Source organism: Phyllostomus discolor, chromosome 3 (assembly GCF_004126475.2).
Source record: "Phyllostomus discolor isolate MPI-MPIP mPhyDis1 chromosome 3, mPhyDis1.pri.v3, whole genome shotgun sequence".
Classification (NCBI taxonomy): domain Eukaryota; kingdom Metazoa; phylum Chordata; class Mammalia; order Chiroptera; family Phyllostomidae; genus Phyllostomus; species Phyllostomus discolor.
The window spans coordinates 160,542,708-160,570,472 of record NC_040905.2 but is presented as its reverse complement, the minus strand read 5'-3'; the positions used below and the strand labels follow the sequence as shown (position 1 = coordinate 160,570,472).

The 27,765-nt window shown below is 35.7% G+C and overlaps 1 protein-coding gene across 3 annotated transcripts in view; it reads left to right on the top strand.

Annotated features, from left to right (window-relative positions):
• Window positions 1-27,765, top strand: part of UHRF2 (ubiquitin like with PHD and ring finger domains 2) — an 82,688-nt gene that overhangs the window by 4,923 nt on the left and 50,000 nt on the right. For all 3 annotated transcript variants that reach the window (XM_036021655.1, XM_036021656.1, XM_028528985.2), the window contains exons 2-3: window positions 1,518-1,751; window positions 12,963-13,222. In XM_036021655.1, coding sequence (XP_035877548.1) covers window positions 1,518-1,751; window positions 12,963-13,222 — 494 coding nt within the window. The remainder of the gene's footprint in view (window positions 1-1,517; window positions 1,752-12,962; window positions 13,223-27,765) is intronic.

Sequence of the window (27,765 nt, the reverse complement as noted above, 5' to 3'; positions counted from 1 at the left end):
CTTGTATTAACTTTGCCATCCCTATAAAGGCATATCTGTTTATTGACTTTTGGAAAATTCCTTAGGTTTATTTGGAATAAGCATATTAATTAACCTGTGAGATAGTGTGTAATTTAATTCATCCACTGAGAAATTTATGAATTTCTTGATTTCTTTTTTTAACAATTGCTAACACCTCCAAGGTGTAGGATTGTGCTAGGTGTGTTCTTGGACCACCATTCAAGGATAGACTTTCATTCTTTGACTTCTCAAACATGGTCTTATTGTGATAGAGAGTTGTTGGTGATGATATTACACACACAGAGGGGAAAAATGACTGAGTAAATTGGTAATGGTGCTGGGGAAATGACTGTTCTAATCTTGAAGTTTAGTTTTCTTATTGTAGCATAGTGAAATGGCCAACTGAATTTTATAAAGAAACAAAATGGAAACTTAGTTTCATAGGGCTTTGTAACAAAGTACCAAAACCTAGGTGGCTTAAAAACCACAGAAAATTTTGTCTCAGGTTCTGGAGGTCTAAGTCTGAAATCAAGAGGTCAGTAGGGCCCTGCTCTGTCTGATAGCTCTAGGGAAGAATCTTCTCTGTTTCCTTGAGTTTTTGTGTTTGCTGTCAATCTTTGGTGTTTGTTGGCTTGTCAACGCATCACTCCAATCACATAGCTGTTTCATCCCTGTATGCCTTTCCATCTGTCTGTCCAAATTTCAAATTTGTGTAGGAATACCTGTCACAGTAGATTAGGGCTTACTGGTGTGACCTAGTTTTAACTTAATTACCTCTGAAAAGACCCTGTTTACAAATGCCACATTCTGAGATACCTGGGATTAGGACATCAAATATTTGGGCAGAGTAGGAGGGGATGGATACCCTTCAGTGTATTATAGAGACCTTGCCAAACTATGGGTAAGTTGCAAGATAATTTATTCGCTATTCATCCTGAAAGACTTTTCATGGAACAACCAATAACCTTTAGAAATGGATGGAATCAGAAGTTTAGGCAAGTGGAATAGTATGAACAAGAATTGTAATTATTCTTGTTTGAGTGATTTTTTTCCTGCTTTATTTTTTTAAAAAAATTTCCGGCAGTCTTCAGAAAGATGAAATGCTTAAGTAAAGTCTTTATGAACACAAGGTCATAAACCAACTCATTTTCAAAATCCACCTTTTGTTTTTTGCAGTGGATTCAGGCACTGTTCATTGAAATAAAACTTTGTGAGAAATCTAGAGTTTTACTGCTTAAATGGTGAGGTAACAACAGCAGTGATGGTTTTTTGTTTTTGTTTTTTATTTCAGTGGCTATCAGTGTACCCTGTAGTTAATGTGGAATGATTTTTAATTTAATGACATTTTGAGAAGATATTGATAACAGAGGCCATAAAGCAGTAGGAATGGTTTCAGAATCACTACTAATTGCAGTGCTGTGAATTTTATTTTAATAATTTGGCTAGGACCTTTGGGTAACTAAAGATACAGAAAGATCAAGTTTTGAGAGAAATATTTTGATCTTTTTTATTTCTAGTTGGAAAATGGATATACTTTATTTGACTATGATGTTGGACTGAATGATATAATTCAGCTACTAGTTCGCCCAGACCCTGATCTTCCTAGCACATCTAAACAGACTGATGTACAGGCCAAACCCTCTTCTAATACTCCACCTAAAGTGAAGAAAGCACCAAGGGTGGGATCTTCCAGTCAGCCATCTACATCAGCTCGTGATTTTCTCATTGATCCTGGCATTGGACTATATAAGGTATGTTGTCTTCTTCAGAATTCTTGTTAGTTATGAGAGTACAGATATCTGTTCTCTCAGGATATTGTGAACAAGTACGTTGATTGCCATTTGAAAGTAAAGGGCTGTTGATACTTTATAAAGTCTTTTTTAAAATTGTAAAATATAGCCCTGGCTGGCGTAGCTCAGTGGATTGAGCACGGGCTGCGAACCAAAGTGTCGCAGGTTCGATTCCCAGTCAGGGTACATGCCTGGGTTGCAGGCCATGACCCCCAGCAACCGCACATTGATGTTTCTCTCTCTCTCTCTCTCTCTATCTCCCTCCCTTCCCTCTCTGAAAAATAAATAAAAAAAAAACTTTAAAAAAATTTGTAAAATATAGCCCTGGCTGGTGTGGCTCAGTGGATTGAGCACCAGCCTGTGAACCGAAGGGTCACTGGTTTGATTCCCAGTCAGGGCACATACCTGGATTGCAGGCCAGATACCTGGTTGGGGATGTGTGAGAGGCAACTGATCAATGTCTTGCCCTCTCTTCCTCCCTCCCTTCCTCTCTCTCTAAAAGTAAATAAATAAAATCTTTTAATAAAAAAAATTGTAAAATATATAGGTGAACGTGTAAAATGTATATGTACACTTTAGAACATAATACACCTGTGTAATTCCACCATGGTTAAGGAGTAGAATGATGCTAGTTCCTTTTTAAAACCTCCTCTCTGCCCCTACCAGAACACATCTCCCTCTTTTTCAGAACTAGAAAGGAACTTGTTCTTTTATGGTCATTTTCTTGTTTTTCTGTAGTGTTATTAATGTACATATCTCTAAACAATCATGTTTTGTTTTGCTTGTATTTGGGTTTTATATAATGGAATTCTACTTTTCCTCAACTTTGAGAGATTTCATGCATAAAGCTTTATTTTTCATTTTTGTTATTTCATTTTATTAACACGTCACAATATATTTAATCTGTTTATGAGCTATTTGAACTGTTCCATTTTCAGTTATTTTAAACAATTCTGCTTTGAACCTTCTATGTGTATCTTGATGCACATGTTCAAGAATTTCTTTAGGAATTTTTATCTATAAATGGAAGTGCAGGTCATTCACTCATAGGACAAACTGCTCTTTATGCCATTGGTGTGTTTGCCTGTCCCTGTGGCCATACTGTTCTAAGTACTGTAGCGCTGTTTTGTTACCTCCCTTTCCTTCATCTCCAAATTTAATATTCCTTCAAGGGTGTCTTGATTTGGGGATTTTAACACTTGCATGTAAAAATTTTAGAATTAGTTCGTCAAAACTCTACAGATAAATAATGTGGGGTTTTGATGGGGGTTGTATGCAGATCAGCTGAGAGAACTGACATCATTATAATGATAGTCCTTCATTCATGAACATAAACAATATCTCCATTAATCTAGATCTTTGATATCTTATTTTTCTCTTTATATATCTTGTTTTATTTCTAATAGCTTTCTTTTTTATGCTATTATAAATGGATATCTTTTAAAAGTGTGGTTTATCTTGATATATAAAAATAGAATTGATTTATTGACCTTTGTATTCAGGAACCTTTTCAAATTTTAATAAATTTGGTAGAAATAATCGAATGACAGTTTTGCTTCATCTTTCCTATCCTTATAACTTTTTTCTTAATTCTTATCAGTTGAGGTAAATTGAGACCAAGACTCAATTTTTGTGAGAATTTTCAAGGTTAAAAATTAAAAATTGGTAGATGAAGTGAATTGTTTAAGAAAATGAAGATGATTTTGGATCTATGAAAAAAAATGCAAACAGATCCATAAAAATGGAAAGAATCCAGAATACTGGCAAAGAGCTATATATACCTCAGAAGTACTTGATTTGGGTGGCTACATTGATGAATTGCTTTAAATCTATGAAGAATGGCTTATTATGTTACCTAATTTTTTTTTATTGTTCAAGTACAGTTGTGTACATTTTCACCCCACCTTGGAACCTACCTCCTTTGGTTTTGTCCATGTGTCCTTTATACATGTTCCTTGATGAACCTTCCCCTATTTTCCCTCTCTCCCCTCCCCTCTGGTTACTGTAAGTTTGTTCTTTAATTCAGTGTTTCTGGTTATATTAGTTTTCTTGTTTGTTTTGTTGGTTAGGTTCCACTTATAGGTGAGGTCATATGGTATTTGTCTTTCACCACCTGGTTTATTTCACCTAACATAATGCTCTCCAGTCCATCCTACAACATAAAAAAATGGGAAGCTCCCCCCTTTTAAAAAAAAAAAATAGTGTAACACTGATAACAAACACATGACAAAAAGCACACCAGTATTGCTACATATTGATGTAAAGCCTAAGTTATATTTAGCAAATAAAATTGTCACAGTATATTAAAAGAACATAATACCTTGATCATGTATGGTTTATTAAAGCAAGATAGTTTATTACTATAATGTATTTTAATATAATTCATCACATTAACAGACCAAAGAAAACAAATGGTCTAATCTGAAATGTTTTCTAAAAACATCTAAATATAAATTTGAATTCATTTCTGATTTTTAAAAATCTTTGGTAAGAGGAACAGATGGAATAAATGAATATTTTAAACCACGCCCAGCATTATGTTTAATGGTGGGAAAAAGCCAGAAGCATTTCCATTAAATGTGGGAACCAGACAAGGAAGCCAGTAAATGCTGCTATTATTTAACACCTTTCTAAAGTATTAGATAATACAGATACGCAGGAGAACAATAAAGTGTGAATATGGAGAAAGCAAAGTTACTACTTATGGATACCTGAAAAAGCTGAGAAAATCAACTTTGGAGCATTATGAGCAATCAGTAAGGTGGCTGTATAAAATACCAATAGCTTTCTTTGCTACAGTCATTTAATAAAAGAGAGAAATTTTGCAATAACAAAACAATTTGGGAATTAACTTACATGATATGGGCAAGACATACATTAAAACAATGCTTTATGTAATTCTCACAAAAATCAGACAGGGACGTTAATATTGAAAGCCCACTTGCCATATTGTTTTCTATTACTCATTGATTTCATCCCTCTTCAGTTATCAGATACTTTCTACATTGATATTTTTTCACATTGTTACTTTTAAATAACTTGTTAGTTTAGAAAAATTTAGATTTATAGCATAGTTGGAAAGATACTAGTTTCCATGTTTTCTATGCCCAGTTTGCCCTTTTATTAACATCTTACATTAATATGGTACATTTGTTAAAATTAATGAACCATATCTCCTTAGCTTTTACCTAATATCCCTTTTCTGTTCCAGAATTCCATCTAGGATACCACATTACATTTACATTAGTGTTATACTAAATAGTTGTCACATCTCCATAGGCTCCTCTTGACTGTGACAGTTTGTCAGACTTTGATTTTGATGGATGACACTGACAGTTTTGAGGTGTACTGGTCAGGCATTTTGTAAAATGTCCATCTGTTAATATTTGTCCATTGTTTTCCTCATCATTAGACTGGATTTGAATATTTTTGGGAGGAAGAACATAAAGTGATGTTTTCATTGTATCATACTAGGGGCATGTACTATCAATATTCTATTTACTAATTATAACTTAGGTTTACATCAGTAGTAACTTATCACTGTGAACTTTAGTTACCTGGCTGAGGTAGTGTTTGTCAGGTTTCTTCACTGTGAAGTTACTCTCCCACTCCCATCCCCTGCACCCCTTTTCATACTATATGTAACCTTTGAGATGAAGTCTCTATATATTCGTAGCCCACAAAATGGATAGATTAGTACTTCACTTCCTTGAGGGCAAATTATCTACAAAAATTATTGGGAATTCTTCCACATGGGAGACTGATCTCTTCTGCTTTATTTATTTAGTCAGCCATTTATTTACATTAGTATGGACCTTTTTTCCTGTGTCCCTATGACAAACCCTCATTATTGTGGGTTTTTTGTTTTGTTTCTTGTTTTTTTGTTAAAGCACTTTCTGGTGCTAGAAGGACCACCAGGCTCATATTGTGTATTTCATGCTCCAGTCCTGGAATCAACCCTATCTCCAAGGAGCCTTGGCTCCTTAATTGGAGAATGGTATTAGAAACCAAGCCAGACTCCAGGGTGTGCTCCTTGCTACGGGAGTCGTCACTTAGCTGACAGAGCAAGGAAATATATGTATGTATAGTAACTCTTGTATATCCATATGTCAATATTTATGTAACCATCTGTTTATATTAATCTTTAAATTTTTAATCTTACACTATTTTTAACTTTGGTTAAGGGCAGCAGTTTAGAAGCTGATACTTTTGAGTTGTTTTGGACAGTGAAGATATGAATTTGTTCTCATAGGAAGACCAGTTTATGTATATATCTACAGATCAGGGATTAATCAAGGTTAACCAGTTTTGGTCAATTTAAATTCTTTAACACACTTCTCAACACCCTGTCATATCCCCTCCCCCAAATCTAATTTAGAAGTGCATTATGAAAAACTACTTCCCTCACCACATCCTTGCTCTTTATTTTCAGTGTTAGTTCTTTGGCTATCAACTACTTCTGGCACCTTTTCTTTTTAACATCTCTTATATTTTGTATTAATAAGTAGCAAAGATGTTAAGGACCTTAGCTTTGTCATTAGACTTGGTTTCAAATCCCAATACAGTGGTTTCTGAGTTTTACAAAGTTGGTTGGTAAATTTTACATTGTCTCTCCTTCTTCATTTAGAAACATTTGTGAACCCAGCACTTAAATTCTCAAAAGGCTACTATGTTTTGTAAACACATTTAGCCAAAGGTGCATTTAACCTTTTTTGTTAGTTCAAGAGTCTAACACAGATTTACGGATTGCTTTTTTTTTTTTTTTTTTTTTTTTTTGTGAAGCTCAGTAATTGTCATAGGTATTTGAAATTTGGACTAGTGACCTTCTTTCTGGATACTTTATTCATTGAATGAATATTTGAATATGTAGTATATATGTGTACTAGGTATTAGAAATAGAGAGGTAAGCAAATGATATTGCCCCCTGCCTTTGTGGAATTTTATTAGATATTTATTTTTAGCTAACCTGAAAATGCTGAGAAGCTGCTACTTTAAAAAAATTGGTTTTAGAGAGAGAAGAATTGCAGGGGGGGGGGGGAGGAAGAAACATTGATTTGTTCTTCCATTTATTTATGCATTCATTGGTTGATTCTCGTCTATGCCCTGACTGGGTATCATACCTGCAACCTTGGCATATCCAGATGATGCTATAACCAACTGAGCTACCTGGCCAGTATAAGCTGCTACTTTTTAATTGATTTATTTTGAATTTGCTTTAATTTTGTCTATTATCCTTAGAGTAGGTCTCTATAGTAAACATATTAAAATTTCATTTAGTTGTTTCTAGCACTTAAAAATTGGGAGGCTTTTTCCCACCTTTATCTTGAATTCTTATGTGTGTCACTTTTGCTTTGCAAAGATTTTCCTTTTATAGACATAAGAGCTCTCTGTAAGTAAAAAATTTTTATGGTTGAGCCAATAAGTTTTGGGGCTTTTCCTTCCTTTTGTATAAAATTGTCTTTGGACCTCATAATAGGTAGGTACAAAAAGAGAATTTTCAAGTCAGCATTAGGTAAACACTAAACTTAATACATTAAAATGAAATTTTAATCTGAAATTATAATCCAGTATCATTGTTCTTTTTCTATTTGGTGACTTAGAGCAATATTTGGTCAGTTTCAAATATCTTTTCATATGTAGTAAGAAACTAAGTATCACTTCACCTTTGGAGATGCTGTGGAAGATTGTGCAGAGGCTGGGTCCACTCATTCCCATTGTATAACACAAATTGGATGACACTGACTTTAGAAAGTAATTTATTTTTCTGAAACAAGGTGGACTTTTGAGATGTTAATTTTGGCTTTTGGGTGTAGAGAGCTTTGTATGACTCACATTAGATCCTACTTTGAGATGACTATCATCATTGCCTAAATAATATCTATTTATACTGATGGTAGTAAGCTTTTAGGATAGTAAGCTTTTTTTCCTAGCTATGTGTCTGTCACTGCTAAACATCTTATGTGTTTTCTTACACTCATACAAAACAGAAAGGAAAATTACTAATAATTAGCACTAAGTAAAAAATCACGATATCTTAGTATTTCCTGACTTTTATCTGCAAAACAACTCTGCTTGATATTTAACCTTTTTTAGTATGAAACTTAATTGATAATTTTTTTTAAAAAAGGGGCTTAATGAAATATGAAATCAATGTCCATAAACACCACACAAACTAAGAAATAGAGTAATTTTCCCCAGGAACTTCATATGTGCCCTCTATTGATTATAACTCCTTCTTCCCTATTATAACTATCCAAACTTCTAATCATTTCTTTGCTTTTTATTAACTTTATCCTATTAACCCTTTAAAAACTTCTTAAGAAACTTTAACTTGTGTGTGCATCCTGATTTTCCTCTTTCTGAACTTCATGTAAATGGAACATATTGCATTTTGATTTGTAACTGAAGAAATATGGTATATAATCAGAAAATCAAGGTCAGAGTTGGAGAAACCTTTATCATCTTAGCCCCCACTTTTAGATGTGTTATCTCCTGAGGGCAAGTATATTCCACTTATGAATCTCATTGGAAAATAAGAATAACTTTATATTGTAATTTTAAAGGAGGTAATGTACATAACAGTAAACTGCTAGTATGTTTACTAAGCAGAGTATGGCAATGAGATGATATTCTTGAGTTTTAATGAGTCTTAGCATTGAACATAATTGATACTTCATGGAAGGAGGTGGTTGTTCATTTGTGCCTACTATGTGCTGCTAAATTGGTACGTCATTTGCATTTTGTCACCTAAAATAACCCTGCTAACTGTTAAGTAGCTGAGGTGGTTAAGAAAGGACCCAGAGCCAGAAAACTCCAATTAAGGGCTTTTATTCCAGGTGGGACACTGTGATGGCAGACCCAAGGGAGAGGGTACAAGGGCTTTTAAGGTTGTAGAAGACCCCTGGGGGAGGGTGAGTCACCCCAGGGTGATCTGCTGATCTGCTACAGGTATCCTGGGTATCTGATCAGGAGGGCCGATTCTTTAGAAAGCTTGCAGGAGAGGGGAGGGCGCGGTGTGGATTCAACTGGCTTCCAGCAGGATGCCACTGGCTGTGCTTCAGTTGCTTCTGATACGAGGATTCTCGTGGTCAGGTGTTTAGTGGGTGACGTATACCTTCTTTGTTCCAGCATAGGTGGTGGCTTAGGTCCACATCCCCATACTTTCTAACACTAAGTATGTTATTTTATAAAAAAGGTGAGGTTGAGACAGCTTAAGTAACTTGTCCAAGGTTATACCTAGTAGGTAATAGACAAGGAGTTACACCTGTGTTTATTTGTAGAGCTGGTGTGTTTTCCACAGGACATAAAAAGTGTCTAGAAGTATTATCCTCCCTTTCCATCCCCCAAAAAACAGTATACCAGCATATATAGTACATCCTCAAATATTTGCTATTGGTATTGTTTTATTTTTTAATGATTTCTGTTTGTGTTCCATACTTAGATTATCTACAGATATATATCTGTAGATGTATCTGTCAAATACTTGGACATGGAAGACTCTTCTCTAAATGGCTACATTTTTGACATTGATAAATTCAGATCTTAGGCTTAGATTGATATGATTGGGCTTTCTTTTTAAACTTAGGACTTGTCAGCTCAAACACCTTTTGAGGTGACCCATGAATTGTGTGAGTTGGGGTTTTTTTTGTTGTTCTCTCTTACGATGTTTTAACATCTTCTGGAGTGTTTGGCTTGTTAGCTAAGGATAGACTTTATTTTGGGGCTAGGTGGGAAGAAACAGTAAGCAACTATGAACCAATCCAGACTCTACAACCCCAGCTATCTTCTTTATCTAACTCTTTCATACCAACCAATATTCCTGTGCTCTAACCACCCAGGGTCAACTACCAGGCAACTAGAGATCACCCCTATAGCCCAGAGCCTGACAGCATTATTCAGGTTAGCCAATCATAAACCATTTTCTCTATCCTGCCTTGCCTTTTACATGGAAGACAGCAATAGTCTCTGGACAATGCTTTCCATGCTCCTTCTGACCAAACCTGGTGCTTTCCCTTTTTGACCCTGCCTGGAATGCTGCATTCTCTTTGGAAATGCAGGTAATTCTTCAAGTGGCATTAGCCTCTCCATGCTTGTCAGTTACCTCCACAAATTAAAGTCCATAGGTGCAATTGAGGCCCCCCCACACACAAACATATTATTCTCCTCTTTATCATTTTGTCTGTCTCTTTTATTGCTCTTTTCTGACTACTTTTAGATTTTTTTCCTTTTCCTTTTTTTAAAAATAGACTTTACATTTTAGAAGTCCTAGGTTCACAGCAAAATTAAATGAGAAGTACAGAGATTTCACCTACTGACACATGCATATCCTTCCTCATTATCAACCTTACCCACCAGAGTGGTGCATTTGTTAGAACTGATTGACACAGCATCACCCAAAGAACATAGTTTACATTAGGGTTCACTCTTGAGGTGAACCCTACGTATGTATTGTGGCTTTGGACATACTTTTTAGTTCTTAATTTCAACTGGATACTAAGAAAGTTACCGTGGCGGTATCCTCTGTTTTCAAGTTAATCATACAAGTTTAAGTATTCTCTTCTGAACCATCTCTTCAATCCCCAGGCTTTACAGAAGAACTTAAACCTCTTGTAGGCACTTTGACCCATTCAAATTTGGCATACATATGTCTGTGTAATGTGCAGAAACTTGATTTTTGAATTTAAAAGCCTTTTTCCCCACCGTTTATATGCATATCATGAATGGTTATACTTAATAGAAGAATTTGTAGTTCTTGTTTCCAGTTATAAATCTAGGGTTACTCAAAAGAATGCCTTATCTTTATGAGCTGATAAGTTCTCTGAGGTGTGATATTTAAGTGGTAGCAGTATTTTTAGATTGACTTAGGTTTCAGTTAACTCTAACTGTATTGTCAAATACTAAGGTATCCAGACACTAGATTTGCATGCTAGTTTCTTTCTGGTTTTAATTTACTGATTTTTAGAGAGAAACATTGTGATTTGTTACTCCACCTATCCATGCTTTCATTGGTTGCTTCCCATAGGTGCCCTGAGTGGGGATCAAACCCACAATCTTGGTATATCAGGACAACACACTAACCAACTGAGCTGCCCAGCCAGGGCTACATGCTAGTTTCTTATTTTTAATATTCAGATTAAATATTTCATCTGTACCTTAAACTGTTCCCCAATGAGGTTTACGTTGTTAAATGTATTTTTGCTATGACTGTTTTCATACCAAATGTGCTCCATTCTCTTCTAGAATAATAATGTGTAGTGCTATATGAAACGTCTTACATCTTGCTGTGAAAGAGTAGTAGCCTCAGTTTATTCTCCTAAGTATGATAGACCTTAACATTATTTTTTGTTTTAGCTAGTGTTGCCTGTAAGAAATTAAAGTCTTTAAACTGGACAATAGCTGTTAACAAACAAAAGACGCTGTGTCTGTTTAATGCATGAGTTAATTTATGCAATATATACCATGTTCCATCTCTAATCTTTGCAGTGTTTAGCCTAGTTGGCCCTTAGGTCTTTTCCTTTTCTTCTAAATTCTTCATTCTTAATGTTATATTAAACTATGTCTTTCATAGTTTAATATAACTATGAAATATAACTATAAAGATGTTTCACTGCTACTGTGTTCACAACATTCAATTGTTTTGGTCAAATGTGGTACCTTTTCTGATAGTGATAGTTAATAATTTTTTGTTTTGTCTGTATTCCCTCTACTTTCTATATTAGTTTGATGGTTTGAAACCTTTTTATATTTTTAATATGTTTCTTAGTTCACCACTTAACCTTTGAAGTTCCTATTTACCTGCTTTTCATCTTGTGGCAAAAACATAAACTTCAAGGTCAAAATGTCTTCAAATCATAGCTTTACATTTTAGTAGCTTTCACTGGATGGAACAAGTTAACTTGTAAGCCTTTGTTTCCTTATCTTGTAAAATAGCAATTATTAATTATTAAGGTTGCTAGAGTTATCCAAGCCTAAATAAAGGAGCCTTGCATAATATCCAACAATGGGTATTTTTAGTATATACTCTGCCCCCTTACCCCTACCCCATCTGTCACAATTCTTTTGGATACCTTAAGTAGTCTCTTACACCCTCAGGAGGACCTAGCTTGACTTGGTGATGATCTAGTATTAGTGATGCCATTTTCTTTCTTTTTAATAGGCTTTTTAAAAAAGTTAAAGGGATGTCTTTTGATTATTGCTCCTGAAAGGACTTTGATCTTTACATCAATTTCCTCGGATTTTTTACAAGAGTTTTGTTTTGTTTGTTTGTTTGTTTTTTAAACCAGTTTCCATATTGTAACTCTTCTGGTATACTGCTTTTCCTTTTATTACATTGCATAGTGTAATTCTGGATTACCCACTAAACTTAACTATATCTCTTTTACATCTTACAGCTCTGTTCTTTTTATATTTTACCTTTGTTTGGGGGGTGTACTAAATAATGCATTTACTAGTGAGTTACTAGTAGAACTTACCCATTTTTTTATAAGGATTTACTAAGTTCTTCCATTTGTACATGTGCGCAGTTCCCTCATTTTTTTTTAGTTTTCTGCTTAATACCTTACTGTAAGTTATCTTTAAGATTCAGAAGAAATTAATGGGACAGATTAATAACACAATCATAACACTTTGAAGTCCTGGTTTTTTGTTGGTGACATTCTTAACTGAATGACGTTGCAGAACACCCTTGGGTACATAAGAATTATATTTTTTTAAAGTCAAATGTAGAGCCCTGGCCAGTGGCTCAGTTGGTTGGAGCATCCTCCGCTGCACCAAAAGGTTGCAGGTTTGATTCCCCATTTGGGGCATGTACAGGAGGCAACCAATCGATATTTCTCTCTTACATCATCAGTGTTTCTTCCTCCTCCCCTTCCTCTGTCTCTAAAGTCAATAAACATATCCTTGGGTGAGGATTAAAAAAGAAAAAAGTCAATGTAGACATGGGAGTAGTAAAAAAAACAACCATTTCATTAAAGAAAATTTGGAGTAAAGTTAATTTTTGTATTAGTATATAACAGATTTACAGTATAATACGAAAAGAATAGTTTTGATCTAATCTTTGAAATTAGTTTAAACCTGAGTAGCTGCTAATATTGTTAACCACGATAACCATAAAATAACCTGAGTTATATATTAAAGTTTTTGAAGCACTAACTAATTTTAAACTCTTTTTAGGTAAATGAATTGGTGGATGCCAGAGATGTCGGCCTTGGTGCTTGGTTCGAAGCACGTATACATAGTGTTACCAGAGCTACTAATGGACATTCACGTGGCAAAACTCCACTGAAGAGTAGCAGTTCTTATAAAAGGACTAAAGGAAATGTAAATCATAATTCCAAAGAGAACACAAATAAATTGGACAGTGTACCCTCTACTTCTAATTCAGACTCTGTTGCTGCTGATGAAGACGTTATTTATCATATCGAGTATGATGAGTAAGTGCTCATGCTATTGAGGAATTCATTCATATTTTTGTTTATAGAAGCAAAGCCTTCCATTTCAAGATTGCTTTCAAACAATAGTCTTTTTGAATAAATCATTTGGGGGTCTATTTGTTTTGTTTAGTGGTTGTAATATAAGGGCTTCGTAACACTCAGTTATCTCTGACTTCTAGGTGATTTGTTGTTTTTGGTATCCTAATACCTGGTTTAATATAGTAAGGGTTTCTCTTTGTTTCTTCCTCTATAATCTTTTTTTATCTATATTTTAATATTTTAGAAAGCATATAGTAACATTAGTATAATACCTGTTAGAGTGAGATTGAAGTATTTTTAAACAGCTTATTGTTGAGATAATTCACAATTTATTCATTTAAAGGGTACAATCCATTGATTTTTAGTATATTCACAGGGTAGTGCATTACCACATGCTAATTTTAGAACATATTTATCTCCTCCACGTCTCCAAAAACATATGCATCAGTAACTACTCAGTTTCTCTCCCCCAATGAAATATTTTTAAATGCTTGTATGAAGACAGTATTAAGAACTTACCTTGATTCTACACTGAATTTTCTTTACCTATTTGCAAAATCTTAATATAAAAGTTACTATTGTGACAGATTTAGTATTTATTTGACACACTAAATGGACTTAAGTCCTCAGTCAAGTGACACCTTAATATGTATGCAAAATACTATGCTACCAAATCCTTATCACATATAAGAGTTCAAGATCCTAAAGTGGTTGTGATTTTTCCTACCACAAAAATGGTATAAAAGTCTTTGGCGTTCACTCAGATTTTCAGGATACCTGAAAAGGGATCAAAAGTAGGTTCCTTTTAATATTAACTTTTCTGATATTTCTTGAATGATTGTGGCTAACTTGACAACAAGGCTTGTTTCAAATGAGCTATCCTGCTTTTTACCATAGTAGATGGTAATAGAACTAATAACCAGATGACTGTTAAGATCTGAGATTGGCCAGGACTGACAATATTGGTAAATCGAGGCTGGAATAATTTGTTCATTATTAGCAATTAGTCTCTGGGTTACTGAACACCATTGCAAAGAGTCAAGAAACTATAGTATGGGGGCCTTTAGCTATCTGTATATTTGCTCTCAACAAGTAGAGTTCTTGATTTGAGTTTTATTTCTTGAATAGAATAAATAATTAGGAAGACTACTACCGAGGGTCTGATTCTGGTCAATAAAGAAGTTATTCTTTGGCAAGAAGTATTGTACAGAATGGCACAGCATATAAATAGGGTAAAAAGCTTGAAACACTAAATGAACTAAGGTTTATTAAATTTTTACAGTTTCAGAGGCCCTTAGTTTTGGAGTAAGACCTTCCAAGGTGTAGGCCTGAGTTTCATGTAACAGAGCTCAAATCACAGTACCTAAGTGATTTTTTAAAATCACTTTATGTTTGTTGTTTTTTAAAATGAGAAAGTTGTCTTGATTAGAATGAATGTTGGTAAAAGAGTCTAAGTCCAGTATTCATGAGGACTGAAATTATCTGTCCTACATAATTTTTCATGATGGAATTAAATGTATTATTCAGTGCTGGCAACTTAAAGAGAATGATGGTTGAACTTTCTTTAAGAAATAAAAGATAACAGAAACTTAATGGTAGGTAAATATTATTCTCTTATTTTCATTATTTTTAATATATTTTATTATGCTATTACAGTTGTCCCATTTACCCCTCTTCACTCCCCTTCACCTTGCACACTTCGTCCCACCCACATTCTCTCCTTTAGTTCATGTCTATGCATCATACATACAAGTTTTCTGGTTTCTACATTTCCTATACTATTCTTGCCCTCCCCCTTCCTATTTTCTACCTACCATCTATGCTACTTATTCTCTGTACCTTTTCCCCCTCTCTCCCCCTCCCACTCCCCTGTTGCTATCCCTCCATGTGATCTCCATTTCTGTGAGTCTGTTCCTGTTCTACTTGTTTGCTTAGTTTGTTTTTGTTTTTCTTTTAGGTGTGGTTGTTAATAACTGTGAGTTTGATATCTTCTTACTGTTCACATTTTTTATCTTCTTTTTCTTATAGATAAGTACCTTTAATATTTCATTTAATAAGGGGCAGGTGATGATGAACTCCTTTAACCTGGCCTTCTCTGGGAAGCACTTGATTTGCCCTTCCATTCTAAATGAAAGCTTTGCTGGATAGAGTAATCTTGGATGTAGGTCCTTGCCTTTCATGACCTGGAATACTTCTTTCCAGCCCCTTCTTGCCTACAAGGTCTCTTTTGAGAAATCAGCTGACAGTCTGATGGGAATTCCTTTGTAGGTGACTGTCCCCTTATCTCTTGCTGCTTCTAGGATTCTCTCCTTCATTTTAATCTTGGGTAATGTAATTATGATGTGCCTTGATGTGTTCCTCCTTGGGTCTAAGTTCTTTGGGACTCTCTGAGCTTCTTGGACTTCCTGGAAGTCTATTTCCTTTTCGAGATTGGGGAAGTTCTCCTTTATTATTTGTTCAAATAACTTTTCCACTTGTTGCTCTTTCTCTTCTTCTTCTGGTACCTCTGTAATTTGGATGTTGGAACATTTAAAGATACCTTGGAGGTTAGGTTCCTAAGCCTCTCCTTATGTTTTTGAATTCTTGTTTCTTCATTCTTTTCTGACTCTGTTTTTTTTTTCTTCCTTGTGGTGCACTTCATTGATTTGAGACCCAGTTTTCTTTCCATCACTATTGGTTCCATGTGCCTTTTTCTTCATTTCACTTATTGTAGCCTTCATTTGTTCATCTAATTTGTGACCAAAATCAACCAGTTCCGTGGGCATGCTGATCACCTGTGTTTTGAACTGTGCGTCTGATAGGTTGGCTATCTCTTGGTCGCTTAAAAGTTTTGGCTCTGAGGCTTTGATTTGTTATTCCGTTTGAGCCTTTTTGGGAGGTGGGGGCCTGGTTGCACCTCTGTCGTAGTGAGGCGGAGCCTTAGGTGTTCACCAGGGTGGGTCAACCCAGTTGCTGGGTTGTGATGCTGTATGTGGAGGCGGGGTCAGAGAGGGAACAATGGCACCTGCTCTGCTCTCTGTGGGATGTCAGTCCCCTCTGCCCCAAAAGCAAATTGGGCACTTCTGGTGCTGATTCCTGGGTTGGTGGGCTTGTGTACATTCTAGGACCCCCTGGGTCTCTCCAGTGAACTCGCCTGTGAGGCTGGGAGTCTCTCCTGGCACCTCAACCTCCACAAGTGTTTTCAATCAGTGCTTTTAAGCTTTATTTCCTGGCGCTGGGGCCCTGGGTTGCGCAGTCTGTCTTGCTGTCCACTTTCACCTGGTTTATCTGCGTGTGAATGTGTGACTGTGGACAGCCAGCTGCCTTGTGCACCTCACTGGGTCTGCTCATTGCCTCCCCATGCCCTCCCCACGCCTGGGGTCTGCCACCGGGGTCTGCTAGCCACCACCTTCACGCTCCGGGGTCTGTCAGCCACAGCTTTTTCCTGCCGCAACCCCTCTCCACTGGCTGCCGACTCCACCCCTCTTACTGGTCTGGATGAATGGTTGTTCAGACCTCCGTACAGTTCAATTTTCTGTCTGTTCTGGTTGGTTTTTTTTTGTTTGTTTGTTTCTAAATTTTCTTAATTTTGGTTGTGTGAGGAGGCACAGTGTGTCCACCTATGCCTCCATCTTGGCCAGAAGCCCTCATTATTTTTTTATTATTCATTCTTTTCTTTAAAAAGAGAAAGGAGTCCCCTGGCTGGTATGACTTAGTGGGTTGAGCACCAGCCTTGGAACCAAAGGTCACTGGTTCAGTTCCCAGTCAGGTCACTTGCCTGGGTTGGGGGCCATGTCCCCAATTAAGGGCATGCAAGAGGCAACCAATCGTTGTTTCTCTTATATGTCAATGTTTCTCTCCCTTTTGTTGCCTCCCTCCTTACCCTCCCTCTAAAAATAAATAAATAAAATCTTTTAAAAAGTAAAAAGAGAAAAGAACTTTATGAAGTTAAGTATAAAATAAATAAAATAGATGAACTAGATAAGAGTCTCAAATTTAAAAAAAAAAAAAAAAAGCCTGGTGTAAGCACCTAGAAAGAAACATAGTGACCCAGTATGGATGTGATAACAAATCGTGTTCAAGTTTCATTCTTTGTGGTTATTAGAAAAGTAAGTTAGAAACTACTGTAAAGTACATACTCATTTCAACGAGTTATTAAACAAGTTCTTACTTCCTTGACTGGAGGATGCATTGAAAAGAGCTTTTGGAGTGTATGGCTTAAGCAGTAGAATTAGAGATTTTTATTCAGTAGTAAGCTCCAAGTGGGTCAATAGAATGTGGCTATCAAATAGTTCTATTGTAAGGATATTTTATCAGAAATAGGGTATTTAGAACAATCCCAGTGATTCTGCTATTTTATGAGGCTGGTTATTCCCTACTTGGAATGTTTTTCTTCTTCCGTGCTTTAAGAACAATATTGACCACAACATGGTGCATCCTTAGAATAGAACCAAAAATGTGATCATGTAAAACCATCATGAAGAGTAGCTTAAGGAACTCTAAATATGTAGCTTGAAAAGATTTGGATCCTGATAGATTTCATATTTTAAAAGCTCTGTTTAGTGAGTTTCAGGATAACCTAAACTTTCTACCAGTCAGATCTCTAAAGACAGAAAATAGTCTGCCCTGAGAAGTAGTCAATAAATATACATTGGCCATCTTTAACCATAGGCTGGGAGAATCAGTAGAGATGTTATATTGCAAAGAGAGCTTTTTAAAGTTGGAGTGATTGGATTAGGTGACCTCTTAGTTCAGTATAACTTTTGCTTCCAAGGTAGTATCTCTTAGGTAATTTTTTTGTGCTTTAACTTAATGAATAGGCTTTAGGTACTTATAGGGTATCATACCATTCTGTTTACAATACCAATTAAGTATTATTTTGCTCAGTGAAATAACTTCATTTTTCTTCTACCTTAAGCTGAAAGTAACCTTTGAACATAAATTGAAAATTAATCTGCTTCATTAATAATCATATCACCAAATCTCAGAGTACAGTAGTGCAATTTGAACACGTCATTGAACCAAAGCAGAGAAGTATCGGATATGGTACCAGGGAACTTGCCTCAGGAATTCTTTTAGGATATACAGTGTTTGTCAGTTTAAAATGGCATGGTTTAAAAAGCTATTTCATAGTGACCTATAGAGCTAACATATTACCAGACCAGATGAATTCTCAATCTTTGTAATGAGCTTGTTGCTGGCCCAGAGCAAAATAATTAGGTACATACACTCCTGTATCTTCAGCCCCTACTGTAGATAGATCAGACAGTTGAAAACACTTTTTAATCTGAGGAATGGTAGGTATTACAGATTTATGATATATTATTCCTAGGTAGAGGGGTTTCAAAAACAACCCCCCAAAAGTCCAAAATCTAGTAGTGGACATTGTTCTAAAATGTAAATGAAATAATTTCATCATTTTTCTCCATTTTTTTCCTTTCAGAATCAGATACAAACATTGTTGAGCTCATAAAAAGAGATTTGTTTGAAATGTTTTATGATTGAGTTCTATTGTTTGCAAGGGTCACTGTAGATTCCTTGATGAACATGGACTAAATTATTGAGTGCTTCTTATGAAGATTTTGTAGTTTGTCAATCATAAGGCCTAGATTAAGCTTGTCAACTTTGATTCACATCTTGATGCAAAAAATATCTATATAAAGCAGACATGGAGTTAATATCAAAGTTCCTGGGACAAAGATATTTGTGGGATTTTCTTTCTGATTGCTATTCCGTAACCATGCATCTTTTGTCACCTTTGTCTTAGCAGACTCTTGTAGTTTTTAGAACTCAGCCAGCCAAGGAAGTACTTGGGGAGAAAGAGTTGACAGTAGGAATGTTATATTTAGACTTTAGAGATTTAGATTCCAAATGATTCCTAAATCCTCTTTAAGTTTTTTTTGAAAGCACCCCATTAGAGGGCATTCGCAACTTGGCTGGGGGGAGAGCTTTTTTCCTCCCAGAGTTGTCATTACAGGGGAGAGACTGTGCTTGATTGAAACCTGTGTTTTTAGTGGTATTTTGGACAGAAACAAGGGACAGGGAATTCAGAAATGGCAAATGTCAAGGTGTAATACAGGCATTTAGAAATCACGCAGTGGTTAAATGATCAATTTAAAAAGAGTGAGAAAACATAGAATTTTACCTTATTTCATAGTAAGCTTATACTGTGAAAGTTTAAAAATTTTCTTCCTGGCTGGTGTGGTGCAGTAGATTGAGCACCGTCCTATGGATGGAAGGGTTGCTGATTCTATTCTTGGTAGGGGCACATGCCTGGATTACGGGCCAGGTCCTCAGTTGGGGGTGTGCGAGGGGCAACCGATTGGTGTTTCTCTTTCTCCCTTCCTTCCCCTCTATCAAAATAAAAATTTTTTGAGGACTCTGTGACTGGTCTTGTAAGAGGAGAGATCTTGAAGACATTTTGATGGAGACACAGTGTTGACCAAAGGGAAGAAATAGAGTGGGAAAAAGACATTGATTTCCTTAGTGTTTCTCATAGTTTCTATATCTGTGGCATGGCTTATAGCAATTAGATCACATTAAATCTTGTGTGCCAGACTCTGAGCTTTTACATGGATGTTCATGTAATCTTTAGCGTAAATATAGTGTTAATTATATTCCTACATGAAGAAGCCATGTTTAATTAAGTTTCCAAAGATCACATCTATTAAATGATCTGACTTCAGAGCCTGATAGTTAACCAATATGCAAAATTGCCACTCAGCATAAACATGGTACGTGTGATTGGTAGCAGCCCACAGTTATGTTGCCTTCAAAGGTCAACCATTTTGTATGACCTCTCAAGACTTGCTTTAGACTTTTGAGATTTAAAGACAGCAGCACACCTACAACTTCTTCTCTTGAGTTAAACTAGGGTTTTGTAGAACAGCTGAGTCTACCCTATTGAATAATCCTTTTCCTGCTTTTGTACTAAGAAACTTCTGTTTTTAAGGGATTTAGATGCATTTGAATTAACTAGTTTTCAACACTGACTATACAGAGTCTGGCAGAAGTAAGACCTGCTTGAGTGTGGTTGGTAGGGCAGTAATATGGGTGTAATAATTTATAGTTTTAATTTGAACATTGCATTTAAAATGTCATATGGTGTGCTTGAGTGTGCTATTGTTATGTTACAGAATCACATGCTTATGATTTTGTAATAGATTTTTGTGATAAAAGGGGGGGTGTATTTTTGCCGGACCCTGTATATCAGTTTTCTAGGAAGCTTTAAAAAATATCAGTGCCTATAGAACCTACCCTCAGAACTTCTGGTATGATTGATCTGAGGGACCTCCAAGGCACTGGTGTTTTGAAAAGTTCCCCTGTGCTTCTAGTGTGCAGCCATGATTGAGAGCCATGTAAAAGCTCAGAGTCTGGCACAGTGGTTTGGAACCACTGCCTTAGACCAGTGGTTCCAAAAATAATCCTTGGCTAGGACCATCTGTATCACTTATTATAAATGCAAGTTCTTGGGCTTGCTTCAGACATAATTAACCAATCTATGTGGTGGCCCAGATCATCTGTGTTTTAGTAAGTCCTCTGGGCAGTTGTGATGCACACTCAAGTTTGAGAACCATTCATTGAGATTGTCTTTGGCCCAGCTTTATCAGGCACATGCTATTAAAGCACAAAATGGCGAAAGGGGGTTGATAGTTTAACTAAATACAGTAAATATATTAAAGGCCAAAGACGATATGTACCTGACAAATCTGAGTGTCCATCCTTACTTTAGTACATGTCTGGGTGGTTTATGGTTTGTTCATTTTTCTGTTTTGCTTCCATATAGACAAAATTATTTGAATTAAGTCTTTTTCAAAAAGAAATTATATTTCATTGAAGCTAAATGATCTGTATGTGACTTTAAAAGAGGGGTCCGTTTTACACTGTGTAGCCTTCATCTGTACTAACTTTGCATAGAAAGTAATGTCCATAATGAGTTTATGGGGAATTTATCTATTGTGATGTATTGGTATATCCTTGAATGGGGGGAAATACTCTGTAATAGATGCATATTTGTTCTGAGATCTAGTCCTGATTTTCCTGTTAAAATACGCTCTTAAATATACCAGTCATTCTAAGGCAAACTTTCTGAATTTGACATAGTGTTGAACAAAAATCTTTCCTGATACTTTCATGCATGTAAGGATTCAGCATGTACCTTTAGTTAGTCTTACAGGCCAGTTAAAAAGGTGAATTTGAGAATGCTATTCTTGTTAATGATTTGCTTTCTTTAATTACTTTATTAAATTTAGTGGTCTAATTTAGAGATCTTGATTTACAAATTTTAGCTGATTTCTATTAAAGAGACATAAGCTAGAAAACACCTGATAGTATGTACATGGAAATACATATTTAAAGAAGAAAATGTTTGTGGAAGTTTACCATATCTTCAGAATGAATAATTATTGTCTGTAGCTAAGCAAAGCTGATATCCTTTAAACATGAATAAATGATTGCTAAGAGTTTTCATGTCATGAAAATTACTATGTGATCTTCTATGCTCCATAGTTTCACATTAAAATAGAACTGTCAGTTTACCTCAGAAACAAAGATTCGTTTTGTTTTGACTTTTTAGTAAATTATTCCAAAGTACCCTTTTAAAAGTGGAGTAGCTTAATCCAATAATTGTTAAAATAACACTATGTGCTAGGCACTGTACAAGTACAGTACCATACCTGAATTACCTCATACAGTCTTCATAAAAATTCAGTGATGTACCATAGATGCTTTTTATGTGTACATTGGGAATAACTGAAATTAGAGAGGTTAAATACTAACTTGCCCAATGTTGGATAGGTAATAAGTGGTGGATCTGGATTCAGAAAAATACATATTTGCAACCACTATACCACAGTATCTCTCATTATGGGAGAAGCATGCTTCCAAATATTATGAAATGGTTATATAGCATATAATGTTGTTTATATAATTTGGAAATTTTCTGTCAAGCTTTCTAGTTATGCTTTTGTAGAACAGATAACCTTAAACCAAATTTTTTTTTTACTTGGCCATAAACACCTGTGTGCCTTTTTCTGTGGGGAGAATCCATAGTTTATTAATATTAAAAGGATTTTTAAACCAAATAGGTTAAAGTGCCTTTGTGTCACGGGAGTGATATCAAATGCAAATGTTATAGCATCACTTAAGAACTTGGGGGGTAACTTATGCTAGGCTATAATGAGAAGCTCATCTGGCAAATATCTTAAAACAATGTTGTCATTGCTTCCAGCATTCTTTAAGATTTTTTGAGCTATTCTCAGTGTGTGGTGCATGTTTTTGGGTAGCTTTAATTATGACTACTGCAAATAGAAGTCAGTGAGCCAATTCTGAATAAAATCAAGTGGTATTTTTAGATAAAAGTAGTTTTTCTATAAAGCAACAAAACTCATTTTCTTGAATGTATCAATATAGCAATCTATTTCTAAAGGAGTCCCAAAAATGTTCTGAGCAATGTCAAAATAATGATTTCTAGGTTTTGGTCAGTGTGGGGAGTGGGGAGTAATAGGAAATTTTCCTGTAAGCAAGCCAAAATGTTCTGTTGGTCTTGAATATGAAGACCTAGAAGATGAGGTTTAGTTCTGGAACCCTGGTGCAGTGACCAGTTTGCTCTCATTCTTTCTTGGTTGCAGCTTGCCCTCATTCTTTCTTGGTTGTTACTAATATATTTACCGAAGTCTGAGAATAATGTCCTCTAACTTTGTATGACTTGCAGCATTCTGAATGGATGATAACCAAAGGAGGACTGAAGAAGTTAGGTCTTGTGACCTTAACCATTGCTCTTCTGTTGTGTTATAAGATCACTCAGTGCTTAGAAAAATGACTACAAATATCCATTGATTTTTATATTTTACCTTTTCATATATACACATCATCCCTTTACATTAATTAGTGTTTCTCAAAAAGATGGTCAACACTTGAAATTCACCCAGGTAAGGTGTTTAAAGTACAGATTCCTGAGAACCTCACCCTCACTCCCTGCATTGGGTGGGTCAGGGGTAGATGCCAGGGGCCTTTTAAGTACACTGAGTAGTGATTCTCTTACTGGCTGTAAACGAGTAGTTCAGGCATTAGAATTAGAATTTGGTTTGGATAATCTAGGGCTTTGGTTTATCGGTAATTTTTTTGTTTAGTTTGAACTCTTTCAGCTTTAATTTTCTCATCTGTAAATATGACTGACTTTTTTTCCCTAATAACCTTGAAATGTACTAATACTCAGATTTCTTGGATTTCATTTATTAATAAAGCCAGGTTATTTTGGTGAGTATTCTTAAGTAATAGGGATTTATCTTTGGTGTAGGTATTTTAATCTAATTATATTGTTTCCTAATCTAATTATATTGTTTCCATTATCAAAATAGTTATTGAACATTGTTATTATGTTCTACACATGAGATTTATTTCTATGTAAAATGCTACTGTAAGCAGTTGTAAGTAAGTTATTCTTGTCTGTGAGTGAGCTTTACATTTAAGGTGTGAAACTTAGTAATGTTATCTATTAGAATAAGAAATGCTTTCTTTTTGCATGTGGTATGATATTAAAGATTTGCCAAACTAGAACATGCCTCCAAATGAATGGTGTCCTTATTTAAGCATATTAACACCAGGAAGCCATGTTTTGAAGGAAGATTTCAATACTATTAATACTTAGTACAGTTTGAGTTTCAGCTAAGTGTAGGTGAAGTTGGTCCTACCTCTTTATGCTTCAGGTCTTTGAGGATATCTTGAGCCCTATTTTAGAAGTTGTTCAAGCTTCTAATATACTTCCCAAAATGTTTCATACAGTCTCCTGCACAGTTTTCTCCGGTACAAATGCTGGAAGGAATCAGCTGCTTAGGCTAGTTTTCCACTGGTTATCTTCAGCCATACATTAGACCTTAAGGGGATGAGGGAGAATGCTGTGTTGGAGAACTGCCCATACTTTTTTTTTAAAAAAAAGAGTACTGAACATACAATCTTTAACAAACCTTTTTCTTAGTGGCTCTGCATAAAATTCTGTGTTCCCATAGATTTGTAACTATTTAGATCAAGATTTCTCAAGTAAGAATAGGAGACACGGCATAATCGAGTAGATCTTTTTGAAATACAGTGATCATAGTTTATTATATTTAAGAGCTTTAGTTATATAAGACCTTTTTAATGGTTTGCGTGTTTCCAAATACTTGTAGGCCTAGTATACTGCAAACACACTAAAGTTTCAACGTATCTTCTCCTTGACAGAAACTTGCTGTTTTACAGTTAACTGTGATAGAAATACACATACCTACCTTTTAGGGGACCTAGAGCTCTAAGGGGACAGGTAGAAGAGATACTCTTGTATTTCTGAAGAATAGGATACCAGCATAAAGAAGTAGGAGGAAATATGGGGTTACCTGAGGGTGTAGGAGGTATATGGTGAGTAGTAAATGAAACTAAAGGTAAATAAAGACTTCCAGTTAAAATGATAGATTAAGATACATTTGTCTTCACTCCTTAAACCCTCCAGAAGACAGTAAAAGAAATAAATGCTTAAATCCCTACGGATAAAAAATGAGATAGAAATAAAAGACACAGAAGAGAAAACAACAAAATTTTTGGAAGGTAAGCTAATGGATAAATGACACCTTACTACCTAATTCAGCAGGCCAGAGAAAGCTGAACCATAAGGATGTGAAGCCAACAATAAGCAGGTAAATTGTCATAGAAGAATAATCCTTGGGAGGCTCAGACTTTGGACTTACCAGGTACCTTGGAGATAGGCATACAGAATAAAACTGAGAACAAGAGTATTGGTTAATTTGTATGAAAGCATTTAAACCACTCTCACCCCACTCAAGGTGGGGGAGGGGGAAGACATGTATTTAGGAAATAGGATTCGACATAGGAAGTATTGAAAGCAGATTCCAGCATAACAGCTGTGGAACAGGTCTAGTTCTACAGAGCAAGCTGTCTGGATTACTATAGGACACAGGTCTCTAAAAGATGTTTTGAAGCCCAAAGGGTAAGTAGAGTACCTGATATGTCTGAACGTTGAGTTTTACAACTGTGGCAGAATGGGAAAAATTTTATGATAGATACATAGAAAACTTAAGCAAGTTAAAACTAAAAGCAACTGTTAAGCATTCAACAGAAAACAAAGTTTTGGAAGGAAGGACATGTAATTAAAGCATACTTAATTATTTAGCTGTGAATACTATTCAGTCAACATGTAAAAAAATTTATAAAATACTGATTTTTACAACCAGCTTAGTTTGTATAATGTGCTTAAGAGCAAGAAAAGGTTTGTCAATCATTGTAAGAGTATGGGTCTAGAGCCAGATGATCGGGGTTTGAATTTAAATTTTGCCTCTCTGTCTAAAGAACTCACTTCACTTCTGTGCCTCATCTGTAAAACAGGGATACAGTAGCACCTACCTCTCTAAGAGTTAACTTGTGAACACTTGGAGCAGGGCCTTTTCTTAGCAATTACGAGGAGGAGGATGGAGGCAAAGGAACTGTACATGAGGGATGGGCTGAATAACAGTTTAAAGAAAAAGCAAAGTATAAGCATGTTACTTAAAAATAAAGTTAAATAAAAGAAATACCTATTGGAAAAGCGTGCATCTGAGAACAGAAGTCAGGAGTATAGTGGTCTGGGGCAGGAGGCCTTTTGTTTGGATTTTAACTTGAACCATAAAGCATTTTATTTTCTATGGTAGAAATCTTTAAACTTAAGGAGAGCTTGACAGAATAGTATAATGAACCCATCAGCCAGCTTCAACCATTGTGAACTCCTGGCTGTCTATACCAGCATTCCAAGCACTACTGGATTATTCTGAAGCAAGCCCCAAACCTTGTGTTATTTCAACCAGAAATGGCCTTATGTATGACTGTAGCTTCTATAATGGGAGCATTGCTCAGAACTCCATCAAAAAAGAACTTACTGGCCAGGTAGTTCAGTTGGTTACAACTTTGTCCTGATACACCAAGGTTGCGGGTTCTATCCCTGATTAGGGCACATACAAGAATCAACCATTGAATGCATAAATAAGTGGAATGACAAATTGATGTTTCTTTCTTTCTCTCTCTCCTCCTCCCTCCCTCCCTCTATTCCTATCTCTAAATCAATAAATAAAAATAATGAACTTGCTGACCAGCTGTAAGGAATGAATGCAGTTAGCTGATAACTTTTAGCTATAGTACTTTTGAGATCTGCCACAGTGTTTGATCAGAGTACACTGTTTTCCTTACATCCTCCAGCCATTGACTAAGTATGGCAGCAGTTCTAGGGTCTGACAGTATGGAACTGTATGGTCAGTCTCTGGACTATTGCTCACCTTTAGGCTGGTCAAGACTTTGTCAGACTTGTACCACATACACATTCATGCTTTTCATGCCTCACTCTTTCCTCTTTCAAAATGACAGACCAGAATCATAATAAGGGCTTTTGCTACCTAGTCCTATTCTTTCTCCCTAATTTTCATAGGTTCATTTTTATTTTGTCATCATTTCAGAGCATTCAACTGACAAAATCACTAAAAGCATACTTTTTGTTAAATATATTCTATTGATTATGTTATTACAGTTGTCCCATTTTTACCCTCCTTCATTCCCCTCCACCCTGCACACCTCCTCTCACCCACATTCCCCCCTTTAGTTCATGTCCAAGTGTAATCCTTACAAGTTTTTTGGCTTCTACATTTCATATACTATTCTTGCCCTCCCCCTTCCTATTTTCTACCTACCATCTATGCTACTTATTCTCTGTACCTTTTCTCCCTCTCGCCTCCTCCCACTCCCCTGTTGCTAACCCTCCATGTGATCTCCATTTCTGTTTCTGTTCTGTTCTATTTGCTTAGTTTGCTTTTATTTTTGTTTTTGTTTTAGGTGTGGTTATTAATAACTGAGTTTTCTGTCATTTTAGTGTACATGTTTTTTATCTTCTTTTATCTTTTTTTTTTTTTTTTAGATAAGTCCCTTTAACATTTCATAAAGTAAGGGCTTGGTGATGATGAACTCCTTTAACTTGACCTTATCTGGGAAGCACTTTATCTGCCCTTCCATTCTAAATGAAAGCTTTGCTGTATAGAGCAATCTTGGATGTAGGTCCTTGCCTTTCATGACTTGGAATACTTCTTTCCAGCTCCTTCTTGCCTGCAAGGTCTCTTTTGAGAAATCAGCTGACAGTCTGATGGGAATTCCTTTGTAGGTGACTGTTCCCTTATCTCTTGCTGCTTCTAGGATTCTCTCCCTCATTTTAATCTTGGGTAATGCAATTATGATGTGCCTTGATGTGTTCCTCCTTGGGTCCAAGTTCTTTGGGACTCTCTGAGCTTCCTGGATTTCCTGGAAGTCTATTTCCTTTTTGAGATTGGGGAAGTTTTTACTATTTGTTCAAATAACTTTTCCACTTGTTGTTCTTCCTCTTCCCCTTCTGGTACCCCTATAATTTGGATGTTGGAACATTTAAGGATGTCCTGGAGGTTCCTAAGCCTCTCCTCATGTTTTTGAATTCTTGTTTCTTCATTCTTTTCTATGTTTTTTTTTCTTCCTTGTGGTGCACTTCATTG